This window comes from Podarcis liolepis (assembly GCF_965112155.1).
Source record: "Podarcis liolepis genome assembly, chromosome: 14".
Classification (NCBI taxonomy): Eukaryota; Metazoa; Chordata; class Lepidosauria; order Squamata; family Lacertidae; genus Podarcis; species Podarcis liolepis.
In genome coordinates, this window is record NC_139569.1 from 26,198,665 (window position 1) to 26,214,901 (window position 16,237).

Sequence of the window (16,237 nt, forward strand, 5' to 3'; positions counted from 1 at the left end):
TATAGCCTGCCCATAAAAAGCAAGTTTAGAGTGAGAGACTAGGGTTCACTGTTTCCAGGAACCCTTCTCGTTGTGAGAATTTTGTGGGTGAGCTGAGAGTTTGTTTGGATGCTGAAGGCAGAGAAGGAGGATGTGTCAGAAGGAAAATGAATTGATATTGATTTATTCATATATTATAAACTTTGCATTAATATGTTTTTACATGTAACTGTGTATTTTTTGTAATATTTTGTTTAAGTTGACTGTAGTTGCTTCAGTTTTCTGTACACAGCTTAGAGATACTTTTAATATATCATATTTAATATGTTATCATAATATAAATAATCTAAAAAGAGCCTGATGACACCAAGTGCAGAAAAAGAACCTGTCAGCAGCACCAGGAGGAGAATTCCCATTTCTACAGGCAGCTGAGCTGTAAAAAAGGTAAAGTAAAAGACCCCTGGATGGTTAAGTCCAGTCAAAGACGACTATGGGGTTAGAGAGCTCATCTCGCTTTCAGGCCGAGGGAGCTGGCATTTGTCCACAGACAGCTTTCCAGGTCATGTGGCCAGCATGACTAAGCCACTTCTGGTGCAACGGAACACAGTGACAGAAACCAGAACACTCCGAAACGCCGTTTACCTTCCCGCCACAGCAGTACTTATTTATCTACTTGCATTGGCATGCTTTCGAACTGCTAGGTTGGCAGGAGCTGGGAGCAAAGCTACAGGGAACCAGGCAGAGGGCCTTCTCGGTAGTGGTGCCCGCCCTGTGGAATGCCCTCCCATCGGTTGTCAAAGCGATAAACAACTACCTGACATTCAGAAGACATCTTAAGGCACCCCTGTTCAGAGAAGTTTTTAATGTGTGACATTTTAGTGTATTTTTGGTCTCTGTGGAAGCCACCCAGAGTGGCTGGGGAAACCCAGCCAGATGGGCGGGGTACAAATAATAAATTTTTTATTATTATTATTATTATTATTATTATTATTATTATTATTATTATTATTATTATTATTATTATTTGTTGTTGTTGTGCCACTGAAATTCACAGCCCTATGTTAGCTGTGCCCATTAATTTCAACGAGCATACTCAGAGGAAGACTAGCACGGGGCACAACCCTTGATCTACAGATTGAAGGCAAGGCATCCGCAACGGTAATCAAGGCCCATCATATAATCAAAACCAACAAATCCAGAAAACTCTGTCAGCACAGCAGGGACAAAATGGGAGTGGGAAGGAGTTTCCTCTGAAGGGCAAGAAGAACAAAGCAAACCCGTCCGACTTGTTTGGCCTCCCCTGAAGGGCCCTCCCCATGCGGGAAAACTAGGTGCAGGAAGGAGGAGCGCCAGGTAGTTCTGGGAGATGTTCCAGCCACCTTCATCAGCTGCAAGGAGGAGGCAGCCTCCATCCCCCTGCCCTGAGGCCGCTGCCCGGGGGGGGGGGAGGAGGGAGGGGTCAAGCAGCCTCAGCCTTAGAGAGCAGCTACTGCAGCCCCATCCTTTGGGGAGGCAACTGACCTCCTAAAAAAACCCTGCCAGCCAGGTGGGCTGCCCTTCTACTTCCTTCTCTCTACAGCGCCTGCCATGGATCATGACCCCTGCCTCTCTTTGACACCTTCAGCCCTCCATTACTGCCTTGGACCTTGACCTCCTCTGGCCTCTCACTCCTCCGGCGCTTGACCTCCACCAGCCCATCTGCTTGTGGGTGACTGGCCAGGTCTGTTGCCCTCCCAGGCCCCCATCCAGGGCAATGGGAGCTGGAGTCTGACAACAGCTAGAGGGGCCCTGAGGCCCCCAAAAGATCAACACTTCTCTGCCCAGATCTCCCCCCAAGAGGTCCTTTGTCTTGGGACTCCAGACACAAGCACACCACTGGGCCAGCCCTGAAGTGAAGGCAACCATAGGCCCGAGTCCAGAGCTGCGCCTCTCATCTGGAAGCTTCCTCAGCTGAGGCTTCCTAGTGCTTTTTGCGTATCATTCCATTTTCCCAACATGTATTCAAAGCAGCATGCAATGGAAAAAATAAACCACAGCCATAAAACCAGAGACACGTGAGATTCAAAGCAGCTCTCAGCCGTTCAAGGGAGCAAAGTCCTCCCCTCCAGCACAATCCCAAATATCTTGCCCTGAAGACCACAGCACCCAGCTTCTCAAAATGCATGGCGGGGTCTCTCCCTCAGCACAGCAGCAGAACCCACCACCTGGTTCTTGGGCCCCAGGGCCATTATGACCGCTTGGCAGCTGCAGTGATCTGTGCAGAGCGGTAGCAGCAGGCAGCAATATCTTCTCCTTGCCCAAGCCCTCTTCCAAGGTCATCTTCCAATTCACAGTGGGCCACAATGAGTCCACCTCCCTTCTCCAACCTGACACTGCAAAGAACCTCCAGTGTCACAAGCGGAAAACAGTCAAGCAGAGGAGCAGGGTCATAGAGCAGAAAGCAGCAGAGTGCCATCTGGGTGAGAACTATAGGCTGGAAACGTTTCGTTTTAAACCACTACTAAATTTTTGTTACAGCTGGGTTCTTTTAAGTCATGTTTATGCAGTATTTTATCAGTATTTTGTGCCTCAGCTGGAGAGCTGTCCCGCTGTCCCGCCAGGAAGCTGAGCTTGACTGGGCAGGCAACCAAAGAGCCCACCTCTGACTGCAGCCAACCCTGTCAATACAGTGGTATCTCAGGTTAAGTATTTAATTAGTTCCGGAGGTCCGTACTTAACCTGAAACTGTTCTTAACCTGAAGCACCACTTTAGCTAATGGGGCCTCCTGCTGCCACCGCACCACCAGAGCACAATTTCTGTTCTCATCCTGAAGCAAAGTTCTTAATCTGAAACACTATTTCTGGGTTAGCGGAGTCTGTAACCTGAAGCGTATGTAACCTGAGGTACCACTGTATTTGTTTTCAACAAGAAAGGTGGGGGGACTGGCCTAAGGCATTATGCCATTACACAGAGCCATCATGGCCAGGGACTTTGGTGACCAAGGGCACTCCAAGGGCCACAACAGGTTCTTACCCCGACATAAATAATTTTTTCAGAGGAGGTGGAACACCAACAGGCTTTGCGGTTACCGAGAACTCTGGGTGGACCAGAGCTGGGGTAGGGGAGAAGAGAGAGGGGCAAGGACTCCAAAGGCCAAATGAGCCACTGCTCACCAGGCCCTGAAGAAGCCCAGAACCAAAGCAGAGCCTGAAACTGAACCCAGCGGTGGGAGGAAGGTGACAGTCTCCTACCTAGAAGACATGGTGCAAACCCTGCTGCGAGTGGCTCTCTTGTGCAAGACGCATGTCGGGGGGGAAACGTTACTTCCTCTTCCAAGAGGTGTTTTGTCCTCACTCGGTACTCACAAAGGGGCCTTCATGGGCTGTGCTTGAAAGAAAGCCAGGATCTCTGCCCTGAAGGCCTCAAGGTCTAGTTCCCACACCACAGGGCCTGTTCAGGCAAGCAGCGAGTGCTTTGTTCCAAAGGCTGACTGAGGGTCAGTGGTTGCAACACCAGGCCAGCGCTCAAGCAGCTGGGAGTGGGGAATTGGGAGATCCCTTTTCTGCGTCAATGTGGCCTGAATCCTCCTGACACACTTGGCTCGCCCACACTGGTGCGCACGGCCAGCCTTCACACAGCAAGTCAAAGTGCGAGGAGAAAGAGAAGACAACACCCTCCTTCGGCAGCTGAAGAAAAGGATCAGCCTGGGCACGCTGCTGCTGCTGCTTCAGAATCTCCAACGGCACATCTGGGAGGATCCTTGCCAGGTGTGTGGAGCCCCATTGTTGTCAGCTGCCAAAACGCAGGATCCTCCCCCACCGATAACAAGCCCAGGCACCTGCTGAAAACTCCCGACTGTCAAGCATCTACAAGTCCCTAGCAAGTAACTTGGAGGGCATAAGACTGCAAAGCCTCCCAGGATCCCCCAGGCACGCAGGGCTGGGGCTCAGAGCTGGAAAAATGGCTAAGGACCAGCATCAGGTTTTAGATTCGGGGTGGGGGGGGATGGGGACCAGCTGCCTAATTTAGATAGTTGCTGGGATTTATCCAGTCTTGATGGTGGGTGTTGCAAAGAGCAGCAGCAGGATACAGGCAGTCAGAGGCAGAGGAACCAGGAAGGCACAAGGAGGCAAATGCTAGCCAAGGCAGAAGTATCGGCCCCCAGGAGACGCCCCAGCCATTTGACTCCCAGCTACACAGAGAGGAGGGACGCGGGTTAAAGCACAGAGCCTAGGACTTGCCGAACAAAAGGTCGGCGGTTTGAATCCCCGCGGCGGGGTGAGCTCCCGTTGCTCGGTCCCTGCTCCTGCCAACCTAGCAGTTTGAAAGCACGTCAAAGTGCAAGTAGATAAATAGGTACCACTCCGGCGGGAAGGTAAACGGCGTTTCCGTGCGCTGCTCTGGTTTCGCCAGAAGCGGCTTAGTCATGCTGGCCACATGACCCAGAAGCTGTACGCCAGCTCCCTCGGCCAATAAAGCGAGATGAGTGCCGCAACCCCAGAGTTGGCCACAACTGGGCCTTATGGTCAGGGGTCCCTTTACCCTTTACCTTTACACAGAGAGGAGGGGCTTGAATCTAGATAGCTGTTGGTTAGAGCATGGTGCTGATAACACCAAGGTCACAGGTTTGATCCCCATATGGGACAGCTGCATATCCCTGCATTGCAGTGGGTCGGACTAGATGATCCTCACGCTCCCTTCCAACTCTATAATTCTATGAATTCAAGGGAAGTTCAGGGAAGAGGCATTGAGGTGGGGGGGCAGCCATCCCTGTCCCCACTTCCCAGAGAGCCCGTGACATCAATGCACTGAGAGTTTTACAGACAGTTTATAAACTAAGAGAGTAAAGCTGCAAACCCAGGTGGCAAGGAAGATGGAAGTGTCCCCCCCCCCCCGTAAAAAGGCCAAGAAGCCAAGAAATTGGTCTGTGCTTCCTTCCATCTCAACTTCATCCTGTTCAGGCAAGCAGCAACCTCTCTATGAAGGAGAAGGGCAAGAGTGCCCCATGGGGGGAAGCACCTGCTGTTCCACGCCCAAGCAAAAGTGGGCTTTAAAAAAGAAGAAAGACTAGGGCTAAGGGGACGGTTATCACAGTACCAAACCTGGCAGTAGTACTTTACCATTTACTGGTCTCCACTTTGCTGTCTCGGAAAAGGACCACTGAGAAGCCCTGTGAGATTGGAAAGGGGGACAAAAGGAATCTGCAGCAGGCTGGCGGTGTCTATCGTGCCAAGTATGCTAGAGAAAGGAAGAGGCTGCCAAGCCAGAAAATGAGGAACTCTGGGCAGAAGTGCAGCACCTCTGGGCAGAAGTACGGCACACTGATAAGCACCTGTCCACAGCAATTCAAAGAAAAAATTACAGAAGCTTAAAAAAATTGCTTTGTAGGCTCCTGCTGGTACATCTGAGATATTAATGAAGTATATGAATGAATATGGCACACACAACCCAGCTCACCTCCCTCCCAACCCTGGCCATGGAAGCAGAGAGCAGCATTTCAGGCGATGGAAGGGCCTGGTGCCTCCACACAGGAGTTGCTTTTATCTATCACGCTGTAGAGAGAGGATTTAAAAATGGGAACAAGCTTAGAATTTCTGAATGGCGCAGTGGAAACCTTGCATGTCCCAAAAGCTGAAAAGTAAAAGGCTGAATCAACTGAGCTGGCCTTCATCCCTTATGACATAGGTTGCACCAGAACAGGGCCAGCATGGGCTCAAATTACAAGGAGAAGGAACTACGGCTAACCATTGGGTTGTGGGTACTGTTTGGGGGGGGGGTTGTTGGGGGGGGGTTAAAGAATTTTATTTGCAATATACATATTAAAAGGTTATGGACCCCTGACAGTTAAGTCCAGTCGCGAACAACTCTGGGGTTGCGGCGCTCATCTCGCTTTACTGGTCAAGGGAGCCGGCGTTTGTCCGCAGACAGGTTTTCCGGGTCATGTGGCCTGCATGACCAAGCCGCTTCTGGCGAAACCAGAGCAGCGCACAGAAACGACGTTTACCTTCCCTCCAGAGTGGTACCTATTTATTTACTTGCACTTTGACGTGCTTTCGAACTGCTAGGTTGGCAGGAGCTGGGACCGAGCAACGGGAGCTCACCCCGTCGCAGGGATTCAAACCACCGACCTTCTGATCAGCAAGCCCTAGGCTCAGTGGTTTATTACATACATACAAAAAGAAAACAATTGTAAAAATAACAAGGAAGGGAAAAAACATGTACTAAAAAATGAAAAAGAAAATTAGAAAAAAGAAAAAGAACGAAGATAAAAAGGAGAAAAGGAAAAAGAGAAAAAGTAAAAATAGATAAAAGAAGAAAAAACTGTCTATTTTAGATCTTATTAGGACTTACATGAAAATTGTTTAAATGGGTTGTGTACTTTTGATGGTCTTATTGTTTATGACTACTTTTATTACGTTTGTAATTATGTGGGTTTTATTCATGTAAATCACCTTGTACATAGTTTTAACTATGAAAACGCAGCATACAAATAATATGCATATATTATGCAATAGTTCTTCCTGGAGGCATGGACTGTCCAGGAGCAGCTGGAAGGTGGCAGATTCATTTCCTTAGAGGTCACCTTCCCGGACAGCGCCCTCTGACCAAGGATGATGAAGTCGAGGACATCCTGCACCATCGCCAGCCGCCCAGACAGTCTCTTCAGACTGTGAGGATTCTAGGAACTTAAGCCTCAAACTGCAACAGCAGCAAACTGGAATTGGCTGTTTATTTGCCAGCAGTTCTGTACATGCCAAGTCTATTCCCCAAAGGAACAGAAGGTCATCCACAAAATAAGGCTGTCGTCCCTCATCCCCAGATGGATCAACTGCGGATCAGCATGAGGGCAGGAGTGGAAGTTTTGCCTTTGCTGCTCCGCAACTACAGTGTCCACAAAGCAGAGCCCACTGACGCTTCACAGGGCAGATGCTCTTACCAGCCAAAAATACTGACCTTTTGCTGCACATGGCAAAGCAGCAGAACAACCACAAGAGGATCCTTGGTAAAACCAAGGTTTAGTTTTATTTTTGCAAACTACTTTTACAGATTTTTCAGAAAACACCACGAGAGCAAGCCAGATCGAACACAAGGGAAAAGAGGAATGTCCAAGCACATTTATGACTGCAGCAGGAAATCCAGACAGACACTAAGAATCCAATCAGAGAGTCTCTCACATCCATCGCTCACATCAGATCAGAATGATTAATGACCCACAGAAAAAGAGAGACGCTCTCTCATTGGCCAATGAAATAAATGGAAACCAACATGACTCTGTGGGCAGTGCTGATCCATTTGTTATGGCCCGTTTCGAAAGTATTTGGTCCCACTACTGGATGACAGGCGGCATCAAAGGGTCTCTCACCTGGCTGCCCGAATCAGACAATCCAACAAGCTGCCTACCCTGTGGATTACAAACTGCATCCACTTCAACAACACTGAGCAAAGGAACCATCATAGCTTCAGGCTCACAGATTTACTCAATCCAAGGCGAAGTTCATGAAACACTTGAGCCCGGCCAGCTATTTCCCCACAACTTCTCCACCCTTCAGAGGAGAGCCCTTTGTCAACAGCTTTAAGACATGGAAACTAGCTGAGAAGGGCCTAGAGGGCACTTTATTGCCAACTAACCAAACCAAAATTTCTAACTGGAAAGGCTTCGCAAATTGCAGAAGCGCAAAGCCTCTTGCAAGGCTGCTGCAGGCTCTGCACTTTGGGCCCGGAAGAAAGAAAGGAGGGAGGAAAACGTGAGTCACTTCCTCATCTCATTCTTGGCCCAACAGTTCCTGTGTCATATTAGGAAGAGAGAGAGAGAGACAGAGGAAGGAGGTGGTTAGGATCAACCACATCGCACAAACTTGGGCAGCAAATGTTGCTGGTGGGGGGTGAACTCATGGGAGCTGTGGGCCAGGGATTCCCCATCAGCCCAAATCTCAGGTGCTGCTTGGAGGGGAGACCGGACACCAGTCTGGCAAGTGGAGATAACCCCTTGCTCTGGTTCCTGTTCCAGGGCTTGCCTTGTCACAGAAAAGGCTCCCACGAAGCCCCAAGGGGGCAGGGAGAAAGATCCTCCAGGGCAAGGCTTCTTGGTGGCTCCACTCTACCTTGGGAAGGTCTCTGGGTTTGATCCACAGCACTTCCAGGCAGAACAGACCACTTCCTGAAATCCTGGGCTTGCCTTGTAAACAACACTGGGCTAGATGGGCCAATGGTATGAGGCAGCTTCCTCTCTTCCTAGAGCAGGAGAACCTGAACTGCCTCTGGACCGTAAGACATCATCAATACACCTCAAGCAACTGCAAAAGCAGTGTTGAACCTGCTCTTAAATCCTCTCCATTCCTGTAGTTCCATGGCCAGTTCAGAGATCAAACACAACCCATAACCAACCCCAAAACACACTTGATACATCCCCCCCATTGCAGGAAGCAGCTTCCCTATTAAACCCCAAGTTTCCCTCACCTTCTGACATATCCCACAAACCTGATTTATCTTCCAGGCTATTAACCCTTTTGCTTTCGTATCCAGCTGTATTATTCTGCCCCGTAATCGCACTCATTAATTTGGCGACCACATGCTGATTTACGCTTAAAATACTATTTGTTTCCAGAGCAGCTTCAGATGATACGAAAATATGGTTTCTTTGAAAGCAAAAGGAGTAAAAAGAGGTCAAAAATAATCCACTGGGAACTGCAGGTGGGAGTGGCACAGCCAAAGAGAAAGCAACGGAGCAGCTTAATTGGCCTGTCTCTAGGTGCCAGAAAACGGGGCAGCTGTTTCTGCAAAAGGTTAGGCCTGGCAACAAAGCGGCAGGTCGAACAGCTCAGGGATGCTCTGTTCCTCTCCCCACCCCAGCTGGAAGCTGCAATGAGCACCACTGGTGGTTTAAGCCAATGATACCCTTTGGGCATGTTAGCAGCATGGGGCTCACCACCCCTCTGAAAGGGCCCCCTTACCTCTTGGCTTCCTCCAGGTGGCAAAGATATTCGTAGGCCACATTCTGCCGTCTCCGCTCATCCATCTCTTCTGCAGTCATCCTCTCATTATCCAGGACAGCTGCAAAAAGGCAGGACAGGGTCAGTCCAGGGAAGCCAGAAGGACCTGAGGCAAAGTGCAGCTCAACAGGGGGTCGTCCCCAAGTGGGAGGTGTTGGGAGCTGAAGGAGCAAAGCCTCACTGGGTGCCCAGAAGCACCCAAGGTCTGGCACCCCACCCACTCCCCCACAACAGGACAGCTAGTGCCAAGGGTTTGTTTTTGTTTTATTTGAATGGCTCACCTGTTCCCTCCAAGTCCCACCTCAATACAAGCAACAAATGGAGAGTCAACCCCCCTATACCACTTTACTATGTATTTAATTTAAAGCATTTTTACCCACCCTCTCACCCCTTAGGCAAGACGATTGCCAGGGCTGCCTTGTTTGCAAAAACCAGGAGCAGGATTTTAACCCCAGATTCCGCTGGGAAGACGCTCGCCAACCGAAAGCACAGTGCAGGTAGCATCCTGCCCACCCTAGAAAGTACTAAAATAAGGCTCCCCCACGCAGAGCAGAGGCCCCAGGCTCCAACAGAGGAGGAAGCTACTCCAGATAGCCAGTCCAAGGACAGACTTGCCAGGTGCACACACCTGCTGTGACAACAGGGTGAACAGTTTACATTCAGTGTGCTCCCTTCCCCCCCCTCCACAAATAAAAAACAAGCTGATGACAACATAAAGCCACTGCACTGCCTGAAACTGAAAGTTCTTCTGAGACTTCCTGAGACTATGCTCACAACCATTCACAAGAAATAGACAAACTAATCCCATGCCTTGGGGGGAGACAAGACACAAATCAGTGACTCTTGCAGAGGCAGCATGAGTGGCTGGGGCAACCCAGTCACATGGGCAGGGTACAAATAAAATAATAATTATTATCATCATCATCATCACCATCCTCCTCTCTTTGCTGAACAAGCCAGCTTACTAACTGAATGTTATAATAATTACAGCATCCTGGTTTGCCACGAAACAGAGCCACTCCAAATCCTGTAAGCAAAAAGCAGACTTTGGGCCCTGGAGCCCACATGCCTTTTGCATCAGACAAGGAGTCTTGCGACACCTTAAAGACCAACACCTGAGATTCTGCACTACAGAACTACTTGATTTGAGGCAAAGTGAGCTTTTGGGAAATGGGCGGGGCTTCTCAGTGGCACTTTCTGTATAAAACTTTGAGATCTTGACCAGTCAGTGCCCAGAACCTTCCAGAAGCATGGGAGGATAGTTTGTGAGCAGAAACGCGTTTCTCCATGAGTCAGAAAAGGAACGGTCCGGCCAAAGTGAGGCATGAGAACGCTCTGCTGACTCCTCTGGGAGAATAGAGCGAAGGGCACCTTCCCTCCCTGCATCTAAAAATACCAGGCTGTTTGGGCTGACAGTGGTAAATATTCATAATTTGCCACAGAAATATATCTGACAGATCGTAACATTTATAACACTTTGCCTCAGGTGTAAGATCCCCACTGATTCCCTTTGTGTAGGAAAGTCAGCTTTAGTTCAGTGACTTTGGTAACAGTCCCATGCTCCACATTTTAAAAAGTATCAATCAAATCTAGTTGGAGAGATAAGGCAATAATGGTGGGGTAGTGAGGACCTCCAGTGGGAGGGTACTCCACAGCACCAGCCCCACAACCAAAAAGGCCCTGCTCCTCTCAACCAGTCCTGCAGGACCCAAGATAAGACAGTGGAAAGGTGTCCCTCGGGAAGTTGTGGACTCTCCTTCCTTGGAGGTTTTAAGAAGATGTTGGATGGCCATCTGTCACGGATGCTCTAGCTGAGATTCCTGCACTGCATGGGGTTGGACTAGATGACCACTGGGGTCCCTCCCAGCTCCACAATTCTATTATATTTTACAAGTGCACATTATATTCCGAGGCAACAATTTAAATCAGAGGATCCTAAAATAGCTTCCTTTAATATAGTGGTTTGGGAGAAGATCCTCAGTTCAAGACACACTCATTGCTTCAGTCATCCAAATGAGACAATCCTGACACCCCTTGAGCAGCCAGGATGAGCAAGACTTGCACACAAGATGCTCCAGTTCCAACCCTGGAGCTGAAAAGTCCTGGCTCAGATTACAACTGCACGCTGTAATTGACAGCACGTTCCTATACCACCCCACAAAGAACTGCAGTTTGGTAAGAGTGCTGGGAACTGTAGCTTAGTGAATAGCAAACTACAGTTCCCGGGATTATTTCTGGGGTGTGTTTAAATGAATAGTATATATGCACCCACATATGCCTCACTGCCTCTAACAGGGTCATCCACTCCTACCTGCTGGGCCAATTCCAGGTAGAGGTTTGTGGATACAGTGGATGCTCGGGTTGCGTACGTGATCTGTGCAGGATGCACGTTCGCAACCCTCAGTGTTCGCAACACACATCTGCACACGCGCGGGTTACGATTCAGCGCTTCTGCGAATGCACAATTTAGTGCTTCTGCGCATGTGCAACAACCAAAAACCCGGAAGTAACCCATTCCGGTACTTCCGGGTTTCAGCGGTCCGCAACCCGAAAAAACGCAACCTGAAGCGGCTATAACCCAAGGTATGACTGTACTTCTGTCCCATGACATTTGCCATTCTGCCCCCATGTTTTTCAGCCTTTATGTGAAGCTACTGAATGAGCTCGTCCACTGGTGAAAACCATATCTGTCGGGCAAGGGTTTGGAAACAATAATGGACTGGATGAGGCCCAGTAAACTGAAAAGTCAACCTGACAAGGTAGAAGAACCATCTGATAGGATGGTGGTGCTCCACATGCTCTGGAAGGGCTGTACTCTCCCTAAAGCAGGGGTCCCCAGCATTTCTGGGCCCAGGGATATATTTTTAAAAATCTGTCAGGGCCACCACAAAGTACCCATTTCACAGAAGGAAAACAGGTGATGCTCATAAACATTCCCTGCAACAGACAAACCCCACTGTCTGTGAATCGTTCCAAGGCCTAAGGATGAAGGGTGGTATACAAATTTAATAAATAATAGTAATAGCCTCTTTTGCACCTCGCCAGCCAGGCCTGATTCTATAGACGGCAGTTCCAGAACCGCCAAAGAGGAATCCCTTTCTGCTGCCAGCTTTGAAACTATGCCTAGAGAGATAGGAAAGGACAGAGCCACCATCCTTATTGCCTGTAGACAGATCCTGTGGCTGTTTTTGATGCTGCCATTTCCTGGCAGTTTGACACAGCAGGAACTTGGCAGCAGAATTATTCATGCAGCCCACCCACAAAAAGTAGCAACAATGACTTATGAAAGTACGGCTTCGACATTTTTAAAATCCCCCTTCTGCCACCAATACAGAGAGCCAGGCTGATGTACAGTAATAGTTACCAACTGCTGGATTGGGGTGGGGAGATCCAGGTTCAAATGCCCATCAGCCCAAAAGTTCATTGGCTGATCCCTGGTCAGCCCTGTCTCTCAGCCTAACCTACCTCACAGGGTTGTTGGGAGGATGAAATGGGGTAGGGAGAACCTTCAGGTCTTTGCAGGAATGCTAGCAAACAATGTAAAATGGACAGCTCATTTCCCCCACTTTCTACATGGAAAGGGTAGCTTGGATTAGCAGGCAGAAATCCAACAGGCTATAGCAAAGGTTCAGCTCTTTAACTTGCCGCCCCCCTACACAGACCCATTTCCAGCCTAAAGCCAGCACTCAGCTGCAGGCAGAAACCTTGAGCTTCATCCACTTGCACAAAGGAGTGTCATCCACAGAGTTCACAAGAAATAGGGAACACACAGTTGCCTGAGCCCAGCAACACTGAAATATTGGGACTCTTCCAATGTTTTCTAGCTCTCAGTACTTCCCTGGGATGCCAAGGTGTCTCCTACAAAATGTGAGGGCGGCTAAGCACCGCCTCGCTGGTATGACACCTTTTGCATCTAGTCCAGCCCTGAAACTCCTCCTCACAGGACCAGCGAGTTATCCGCTGACGCCCACGTGGAAAGGTAGACTGCCCTCAATCATGGAGGTTTGATTCGCCCAAAGGCTGCCACCCTGCTCGGTGGGAGCCAAGCCTCCTGCGCTTGGTGAAGCGAGGCATCCATGGAGCTGGGAGAACGGGCAGTTCGTGCCGAGGATCCGCCCCAGGAGCTGCACGTCGCCGCCCTTCCTGCTCGGGGAGGGGAGCGGTCCTTACCCCGCCCCATGGCCCCTAAAATCGGGCCTCCCCCTCTTCCTCTCCCCCCCCCGGCCCTCCCGGCAAAAGAAAGAGCGCGAGAGAAAGCGGCTGCTTCGCTCAAAGATGCCCAACAGGGGACCCAGCCCGTAACCCCGCGAAAAGCGACAGCGCGTGCAAACGAGCCCGAGAGAAACGCGCGCCGCTCGGCGAGGCAGGCCGTTCACACGAGCAATCCGGGGAGCGCTGCTTCCCGCCCGCCCGCCATGTTGAGGGGGCGATGGGGAGGCAGGGAGCGCCGAGACTTTCACAGCGGGCCCGGCTTCCTGCTCGGCCAAATAAACCCACAGCCCCGGGCCAAGCGAGCCAGCGTCCTCCTTCCCCGCCAGTCGGAACGATTCCTCCGGGCCCGGTAAGGGCTGTGCCTGGGCGCCAGCTCCAACAAAGCGGCCCCGGCGGAGGAGGAGGAGACGCTGGCAGCAAACCGACGGCCCGAGGCATCTCTCAAGCCGCAAGCAACGCGCCCTTCCCTCCCTCGGCCCGAGACTCACAGCCGTAGTGGGGCCGGGCCACGCCCGCCCCGTCGATCTCCTCCGGGGTGGCCATGAGGACGAGCCAAGGCAGAGGGAGCGGCGGCGGTTCCGTCTAGTCGGAGCCCGTCGGTCGTCCGGCCGGGACGAGAAGGCTGCTGCTGTTTCTCAGGCTGCGGCGGCTGCTCGGAACGCGGGAGGGGAGTGTCCGCTCCGTCCGTTGGGCGGCGGCGAGGAGGTGGAGGCGGAGGGGAAGGCGGTAGGGAGCGGCCGCCCGTTCTCCTTCCTGGCGCGGCGGCGGCGCTGTCGGGCCAGCCCAGCGGGGTGTGTCTCCGGCTGCACCTCCCAGCCCAACCAGCTTGGCAGGAGCCTCCGCCAGGTCGCCCCGCCCAGTGGGCACTTGCTGGAAGAAGCGGCGGCTGGAGCCACTCCGGGGAGCACCGCAGCGGGGAAAGGGCTCCCACCGGAGAAGAGCCCGAGGGGCGATGCACGGCCCCTTTCCTGAAGACGCGCGACTCCGCGGAGAACCTCCATGTCCAGAGGCAGGATACCCCGCTGTTGCCGACGAGGAAGGTCTTGCCTTCGTATTGCCCGCTTTCCGCCTCCTTGTTGCGGCTCCGGGCTAGCTGCGGTTGGAAACAGGACACTGGGGCAAAGGGACCGATTTGGGAAGCGGGGGTGGTGTTCTGTACCGCTGCAGTTTGCAACTCTGCATTGCTAACTCCTCGCCCAGTGCAACCGCGAAGGATCTGCAGGAAACAGGCGGACGCCACCACGGAGTGAGCTGCCTCCGCTTTCTCGGGAAGGAGGGAGCCCCACCGATATAAAGGCAGCTCCAGGGCGATCTAGTTATACTATGCGGGGATGAGAGGCATTGGAGTGCTTCAGCCCTGCTTGGTAGCAAATCGGTTGCTTGTTCCCTAAGGAAAGAGGAGACATTCTGCGCATGCTCGGGGGTGGGGATGGCACCTCAAAGCGGGAGGAATCAAACTCACAACGGGGCACATTGTTAGAAGAGGGGCGGGGAAGGTTCGCTTCCTTCAATGATGGCAGATTTTGGCGAGCCCAAGAAGAAACAAGGCCGTAATTCGGTTTGCTGGAATTTCCCCCCTCCCCTCATAGGAGTCACGCCGATGAGTCTTCGCCGCCCCCCAATAAAATATTTAAGGGGTCCAGCCCCCCCCCATGGCTGTCAACTTTCAGATTTGAAAATAAGGGATCAGCAGCCTCAAAAATAAGCGATCAGCAGCCTCACCTGTCCCGGGGACAGCCTGCGGAATATCTAACAATCCGGGATAGCAGCGGGAAACAGCGCTGGAATAAGGGAATTTCCCGCAAAAAAAGGGAAGGTTGACAGCTATGCCCCCCCCCCAGTTGATGGTTATTGCCATTCAAATTGTGTGCCTGCACCCTGTCACGTGATCGATTATGGGGGCGGGGCTTGCCTGCCCTCCCATATTTTATTCAAGTTGGCAATCCTGCTGCCAACTGGAAACCATAAGAAAAATTCAGATTTTTTTTTATTAGGTAGCAACAGTGCTTTTTTTCTTTAAAAAATGTTTAGGGGTACTCTCTCTCTTTTTTAATATATTTTTATTAAGTACAAATTAGAAAACATACATATTCACAACAAAAGAAAATACAAAAGAAAAAGAAAATACATCTAACCAAGGGGAAAAAAATAGAGAATATTTTGTTTCTTTTCATATTTAGTTATTTATACCTCTATAAAATGCTATTCACAATAAAGCAGTGAAATGGAAGATATCAGAAAAAAGAACAAAGAAAGAATAAAGAAGTAAGAGAAAAAGATCATAAGTGAAAAAAAATTAAAGTAGATAAGTACTCACAACACATAGCCATTTCCCATCTATATTTATATTCAATTGTATAATTTCATCTTGTCCTTATCTACCTTAAATAAATGGTTTTTTGGGTTGTTTTTTAGGGGTTCTCTCATTTTCCTACTCATATTGAAATACTGCCCCTCAATGAGGCCAAACTTAGATTCACAAAATGTTTAGGGGTATGCATCCCCCCTGAAAAAAAGCGCTGGGTAGCAATCTCTCTCTCACACACACTTACACATGCGCGTGTAGCAGCCAATATCAGAGTCCCTCCTCTTTGTAACTTAGTTCTGATTTAAACCTCCGGATATATTATTTCAGGCTACAATTCAGATTTTTAAAATGACCCTGCAAATGCAGCCAGTCCACCATCGTTCTCCGACTGAGAGCTGCTTATAATACCCTCTATGGAGTTTCCATATTTAAAAAAGTGAAAATCCGGACACAAAAGCCTGCCCCCCCCCCTCAAAATCGTGTCTCCACTAATGGGAGTCCCCCATATATCTGTCAAGCGGTTGGAAAGTGTTTCTTTTTTTACATAGCCACGTGCAGTTCACCTGTGGCTGTGGATGTCATTGCTGCCTCCCCTCGTGGCACCATGGGTGTAGGCAGGGGGGCAGCTGCTGCCCCCAAATCAAATAATTAAAAGTATTGCAGTTTTCAAAGAGCAATTTAAAGAGCATTTTGTGAGCATTATTGAAGGGTTGGAGAGATTATCACTAGAAGGAAATGGCAACACGAGGAAATGGACACTCCAGCTAG

At 50.3% G+C, this 16,237-nt stretch overlaps 1 protein-coding gene across 1 annotated transcript in view; it reads right to left on the reverse strand.

The window, feature by feature from the left end:
• Nucleotides 1-14,923, reverse strand: part of IQGAP1 (IQ motif containing GTPase activating protein 1) — a 46,420-nt gene extending 31,497 nt beyond the window's left edge. The window contains exons 1-2 of the mRNA XM_083474039.1: nucleotides 13,650-14,923; nucleotides 8,911-9,010 (exon numbers count right to left, since the gene is read on the reverse strand). Coding sequence (XP_083330165.1) covers nucleotides 8,911-9,010; nucleotides 13,650-13,704 — 155 coding nt within the window. The 5' untranslated portion in view covers nucleotides 13,705-14,923. The remainder of the gene's footprint in view (nucleotides 1-8,910; nucleotides 9,011-13,649) is intronic.
• Between the last annotated feature and the right edge of the window lie 1,314 nt (nucleotides 14,924-16,237).